This window comes from Carassius gibelio, chromosome B19 (genome assembly GCF_023724105.1).
Source record: "Carassius gibelio isolate Cgi1373 ecotype wild population from Czech Republic chromosome B19, carGib1.2-hapl.c, whole genome shotgun sequence".
Classification (NCBI taxonomy): Eukaryota; Metazoa; Chordata; class Actinopteri; order Cypriniformes; family Cyprinidae; genus Carassius; species Carassius gibelio.
Genome location: NC_068414.1, coordinates 12,032,995 through 12,039,890, shown reverse-complemented (window position 1 = coordinate 12,039,890; position 6,896 = coordinate 12,032,995). Strand labels below are relative to the sequence as shown.

General features: G+C 38.8%; 1 protein-coding gene across 2 annotated transcripts; it reads right to left on the bottom strand.

Annotated features, from left to right (window-relative positions):
* Positions 1-1,145: 1,145 nt before the first annotated feature.
* On the bottom strand, positions 1,146-6,396 carry LOC127978986 (CCN family member 2-like). 2 transcript variants are annotated; one of them, XM_052584043.1, is made up of 5 exons: positions 6,136-6,396; positions 5,118-5,334; positions 4,695-4,958; positions 3,815-4,026; positions 1,146-2,752 (listed from the first exon to the last, which is right to left on the bottom strand). In XM_052584043.1, the coding sequence occupies exons 1-5, from the start codon at positions 6,379-6,381 to the stop codon at positions 2,447-2,449; spliced, it is 1,245 nt and encodes a 414-aa protein (XP_052440003.1). In that variant the 5' UTR covers positions 6,382-6,396; the 3' UTR covers positions 1,146-2,446. The 2 variants fall into 2 exon arrangements, with proteins under 2 accessions (XP_052440003.1, XP_052440004.1); XM_052584044.1 differs by having other exon boundaries at positions 4,707-4,958.
* Positions 6,397-6,896: the final 500 nt, after the last annotated feature.

Genomic DNA, 6,896 nt, shown 5'->3' with positions numbered 1-6,896 from the left:
GATCCCTTTACTCTTACTCTAATATATGTATCATGATACACTAATGATTAATTATTACTTAATACAAAATTATGTTTAATAATAGAAAACAAAATAACTCCACATGATGTTTCTCTCTCTGTGCCATTTAGTACTTTCAGACAATGATGTGTGTCATTAATAATTTATTTTGCATGGCTGCATAATGTAATGCCGAAATACACAATAATATGTTTTCAATTTCAAAAAGTAAATTAAAATAAATCATGATCGTTTTCTAAAGTATGTTTTCATGGGTGTTAATCGCTTCATTTTTGTTGGAAGAAAAAAAAAAATCTGTCACACTGTGATAAAAAGGCTGAAAGTGAACGCAGCGAAGACGTACTGGTATTGGATGCGAGAACACACACACCACACGCACACACGCACGCACACACACACACACACACCTTGTACTCTCTGATGTTCGCTCTGCTCGGCGCCCCTGTGGATTGAAAAACGCGCTGAATCCATGCAGACTCAGATCAGGGGAGGAGCCGGAACTTGATGCAGCTTGCCACCGTTTCAAATGAGTTTTTAAAGGGGACTGAAGCGATCACTAATTAATTAATCAAATAATTTTTAGGGGGGCTGGGCATAAGTTTAGGGGGGCTGAAGCCCCCCTAAAAAGGGCCTAGCGACGCCCCTGGTTTAATCCAATTCTGAAGAGACTTGAATCTTTTACTTGTATATACACACTGCAATGCACATCCATACAGCTCAAGTTTTATCGGTTTATATTAACAAGACGGTGATTAAAAGATGACAGTATTAAAATTTTAGGGTAAACAATAAGGAATATTCTGCATTCAGAACAAGATGAGCTTTTTGTTAGATGAGCTTGTAGCATTATATTAATTACCAAAAAGATATTTTTGTGTTTTGTGTGGCTATACTTTTAAAACAATGAGTGATATTTTGGCCAAACTGGCCTCATTCACTTCTGTTGTGTCTCACTGTAACCAAGAAATTAAAAAAGATGGATGAGTGTAAATGAATGTTGTGTTATGTTAGCCCCTGTCTGAAGACATAAGCTTAAAGCAGCACTCTGTAGACCTGTAACTCTTATCAATACTTGTGTATTAAAAAAGTGACTTTAAAAATCAATAATCCACAGAATATATATATAAAAATATAATTTCTTTATTGGAAAATAAAAGTGCATCAGAAAAGAACTTGCTGCTATCATTGCCAGGTGATTACAATGAACACAGAGTAATACAGTACACATACAACACTACATTTAAGAGTTAAACGACAGTTACATAAATTAGTACGATCTGTACACGGTCTTCTTACAGTATTTACACAAGGTGTATTCGTCATTGTTCAGTTCCTTTACAAGGAGTCATTTCCTATTAAATAAACAGTAAACAACATAGGCAGTATCTCATTATCCAGCCTCATTTGTTGGAGTGTTTTCTTCCCAAAATACTTTGGGACTCATTAGTGATTTTCATACTTGACAGATTGGGTTCAATTAGATACAAATATTAAAAGTTATTAAGGTCGGTTTTTAAATATAATTCCTTGTTATAAGGTAAAAAAAAAAATAATAATAATAAAGATAAACCAATTGACAAATTAAATGAAAAAAAAAAAATACATATCAAGTGTATGATTACATTATTGTCATTTCAGTCTATTCCTGTATTGAGGAAAACGTTCTCGAAATTAACTCATTATATGAATGATTTAATTAATAACTTCATATCCACAATGTCTTAAAGGAATAGTTTACCCAAAAATAACTAAAACAATACATTTACAAAATCAAAAAAAAAAAAAGTAATTGTTTAACCCCACACTTTTCCAAACCCATGACATTTTGTTCCAGAACGAAAGGAGAATTTTTTTAAGAAAATCCATGCAGCTTTTTCTAAACAATGACATATAGTGTATAGTGACCAAATTGTTATTGATTTAAATCTTAGACTGTTCCTTGTGCCAAATTACATCACGACTTCAGAATTTGGAAAATAGTGAAACACTTTTATGGGCTATATTTCGGTTTTGGTTCTGTGGTGAGCTTTACAGATATGGTGACTGAATTTTCCTGGAAAAAAGCTGCATCAAAAACTCTTTTTGTATTCTGAAACCGTTAAGGAACAGGTTTGAAACAACATGAGTAAATGATGACAGAAATGTCATTTCTGAGTGAACTATCTTTCTAACACAAAGTTCTCAGTGCTTTAGGTCTACTGTAGCAGGACCAGTCAGAAACAGCCAGATGACTTCAGAGCATCACAAAAGACAAAAAAAGAGAAGAAAAGTTTGCAGGGCCATTATCGATGCCCACGTCAGGTCAAACATTCTCGTTTTTTCTGCTCACGAGTCGTGAGAATATCAGGGTCCAGTAAAACAGGAAGCTGCCTCATGTGCACATGTGCTTGATCGTCAGTGTGAGTGTGTTACACGGGACAGCTCCTCACATGTCATTATCATAGTCCCCGATCATTCTCCGTGAGTTTGAGGCGAGGAAGATGTCGTTCTCACGGGGGCAATCATGATGACAGGAGCAGGTCTTAATGAACATCATCTTCTTCCTGAAGGAGTCTCCCTCGGGACAGCGGAACTCCACCTCGGCCGTGACGGTTGTGTGAGGCGTGCAGCAGCGGCCGTCCGTACACACCCCGCAGAACTTCGGCTTATAAAGCCTGACGCTGTGGCATCCGGACAGTTCGAAACGCATCCCGCGCTGGCTCTTAGGGGTCCGCACGCACTTCTTCCCTCTCTGTAATGAAGAGGAGGAGGTGGGCTTTTAATATTTGAGATACTTTGTGATGGGTTTACTGAAAAAAAGGCCAGAAGCAAAGTGTTTTGGATGGTGATTTATGTGACAATGCTGTTTCGGTGGTCAAAAAATGCTAACTTATGAAAACTGGCTTCAAAGCGCAAGTTTTTGAAAACGATACCATTACGGCCTCAATGTAAAGTAAGCATGTTCCCCTTATACATGCGTTTTTATCAAAGTCATTTTTAGGGCAAGTCATGTTACCCGGCGGCCATCTTTGAAATGCCTGCATGCAAGTGTAGCTCCTATCTCTTTAAATGGGGGAAGCAAATTCTGCAAAACTGACAACACTTGAATATATGCTGTTGTCTGCGCAGCTGCATACAGTGTGTGTGCTAGGATATCAGTTGACTCTGCAGATGATGGAAATTTAAATCAGGAACCAAGAGCTGAACTGGTAGCACAACAGATTTTACTCTAATGGGCGCTATAATGCACCATGCATAATGACTGCAATTTTAGTAAGCAATCACATTCAAGAAGAAGATGTAATAATTAGTTCTCTTGTTTTAGGTAAACCATTGTCATGTTGTACTAATTCATTCCTATTATTTACTAATTCGTTCCAATGGTATACAATTCAACTCAATTAAAAAGAAAGTGTAAACAAAGTAGTGCAATGTGGCCATGATTTACCTACTGTAAAACAAGGGTGGGGGGAAATACATCATGGAAATAAATTCTTAATCTTTGGCCACAATTTCTATTTTTTTTCTCATGCCATCTTCAGGGCTCTCTAGTTTCTGGCCTTAAGGCCAGGGTATACTTAATTTTCCATGTTCCATCTAAAACGCTTAAGTGTGCTAACCTTTTTACAAGCATACTCTATTGACTGTGAATGTGGACTGACGCATCAGATGTACGCACACTACACAGAGGACCTTTTGTTTTTGAGTGCTCAAACTATCAGTGCTCAAGATGAAATTTACGTCACACAGTCTGTCCGCGAGCCAGAGCAGAACAAGGCCAGTGTATGTTTGGTTTAACTTAGTGCTCTCTTACCTTGATGTCCTTTTCCAGCCCTGCATTGCAAGGGCGGATCATGCACATGCGAGACTGCCGCTCCAGCTGGCATCGCTCATTGTCATTGGTTACACGAGAGGACACCCCCATGCCACAGGTTGCAGAGCATTCGCTCCAGTCAGTGGTCTGAACGATGCAGTTGTCCCTCGCGCTCTCAGGCTGGACATCCTGACCGGATAGTTCTCTATATGCTGAAGAAGAGGAAGTGCATGTTAAATTCTTGCTCTGATGATCACAACAACTTGGAAAGAATATCACTGTCATGTAGTGCGGCTATTAGAATGAGTTTAGTCAAATTTGGAAATTCACAATGCACGGGACCATATTTCATGTGACCCCAGACCACAAAAGCACGGGTATATTTGTAGCAATTGCCAACAATACATCATATGGGTCAAAATTATCTTTTTTTTTATGCCAAAAATTATTAGGATATTAAGTAAAGATCATGTTCCATGAAGGTAATATGGGAATTTCTTACCATAAATATATCAAATTTTAACTTGATTAGTAATATGCATTGCTAATAACTTCATTTGGACAACTTTAAATGCAATTTTCTCAATATTTTTATTTTTAGGCACTCTCAGATTCCAGATTTTTTAAATAGATATTATGCTAAGAACATTTACATCGATGGCAAGCTTACTTATTCAGCTTTTTAGATGATGCATGAATCTCAATTATTTTATTTTTTTAAATTACCCTTATGACTGGTTTTGTGGTCAAGGGACATATATATTTTATTTATAGGTGGTCCCCTTCTCCCACAAAGAGAGCACTTTTAAGAGATTGGGAGATTTGGAAAAGGCCAGCTGTTTCAACTTAATGGAGTAAAATGAAAGAAAAGTTGACTTGCCGATTGACCTACCAGCCATTGCTGACTGGAAGGTGTCTTCCTGTGGGATCTGGTCGCACACCCACTCCTCACAGCACTTGCCGGGGATCTGGACGCGTCGTGGGTAGGGACAGTCAGGAGAGGGCAGCCGTATGTTGCTGGCACAGGTCGGCACGCAGCCGATCTCTCCATTCATGCAGACACAGTGATGTTTGCAGCTGGGCTGAAACGTCTCCCCACTGCGGTATATCACACCGCCCAGGTCACACGTCTGACCCTCTTGAGCTGCATCACATGCAACACCCATTAGACAAACTTACTGATACTAAAAGGCTCCTACTTGTGGACAAAAAATGTAGTGCAATACATGCAAAACATTTCAGTCATTTCCTTGTTACATAACACTCAATTACTGTACTTTCCAAAATGCAACATTACACTCACCCATGCAGATGCCTGTCTCAGTGTCACTCAGCACTCCATAGTCACAATACAGGTCCTTATGGTGGTCACATGGCTCCAGGAAAGAGCAGGGCTCTCCTGCCTGTCGGGCACACACTTTACAGCAGCTGCAGCCGTCCAGCACTAGACTGGTGCCCACAGGACACAAGGGGCTCTCGGGCGGGCAGTCACAGGGCCGAGTGCAGTCCTGACACAGCGCCTGCATAGAACATGCAACAGAAGCGTTCTCATAAATCTGTGGTGATGATAATTTAATCAACTCCAAAGATTATTCTGAAATGTCTGGGATAAATTAAATGCTATGATCGGACAGTCTGTGTGCAATACTCTTTATGGCCACAAGGGGGATATGCTTTTCAGTTGTAGATTTGTAACCTGAAAAGTGATGTTTTGGAACACATAAAGCATCTTTAAAATAATGATAGGTGTAGAAAAATATGAAAGATTCAGAAAAGTTTGTCTGCTTCACTGAAAACAGTTGGTGTAGAATCAGAAATTCTCGCAGAAATTGTAAGTAAATTTCACAAACAATTAGTATCCGTGAATTAGGCTGCATGTCAATGTGATTTTGAAAAACGTAGTCGTAGAACGTTACAGTGAAATAATGTTACTTTTACATTATATATAAATATTAGGTTTATATAGTATAAATATTTAGAATATATAAATTCAAATGGTAGATGAGAGTCTTAGAAGTCAAAGCAGATGGGTTTGACATCATTGTTCTCAGCATCACAAAATCACATGCAAACACCTTAATATTCACATTAAACATTATGGCAAAACTTTATTAGAATGCATGTAAATAAAGCTAATTTGAACAATTACCTAAACTTATACTTATGACTAACCAACTCACTCTGCAAACAGTATCACACTGTCGTTTCAAAATAATTCATCATTCATTTACATAATCAAATCAGCTAATTTATGTTATTTTCTCCAGAAGAGAGCTTCATTTATTTTAAATATATACAATATAATTGCTGTGTTCACTCACCGTGTGTAAAAGGAAGCAGAGAACGATGCATGATCTGGTGAAAACTGTTCCAGCCATTTCCTCCAAGAGTTCTTTACAGAAGCGCACACTCCACGGGTTTGTTTTGGTTCTCTGGTGTGTGTGATCGCTGTCAGACTGCAGGATTGTAGTGGAGTGGAGAGCAGAGAGCCCTTCTTTAAATACGACCAGAATGGGGTGTAGCCCACCGGAGTCAAGCCATGCCACGCGACCCAGAGGGGTGAACATATTTCAATTCCAGATGGTTTTCCATAATGTTTGAAAACACAAGAGATGCTGTCAACCAGCCTTTCAATTAATCATACCACAAATTCCAGAGCGTGCACATGGGGGGAAAGTCTGGTTTCTGCACATGGTTTGACTGCTGTTTATCTGAATATTGATGTTGATACTGTTGGAATGCAACAAGTGATGTGTGAAACTTTGCATCCACACTTCATGTTTGGTCTGGCATTGCATTTAACAGCAAAAACAAAACTGATATACACAGGCTGTTTTGTTACCCAATTCTTTCCCTCCACATGATGTCATGCTAGACGGGCCTGCAGGGCAGAGGATATGACACGGCCCACAATTTAATATTTGCTGAGACCAAATTACAAAGAGGACAGTGTGAAGTTGTGTTTAGTGGAAATCCAAAACAAGCTCATGAAATCAGTCTGTGTCAGGTGAAGAGAAAGCAAAGTGGTAGAATGGCAGTGTTTATTTTTTTTCCCTCCTTGCTGCTATTTCCTGAAGGTTTT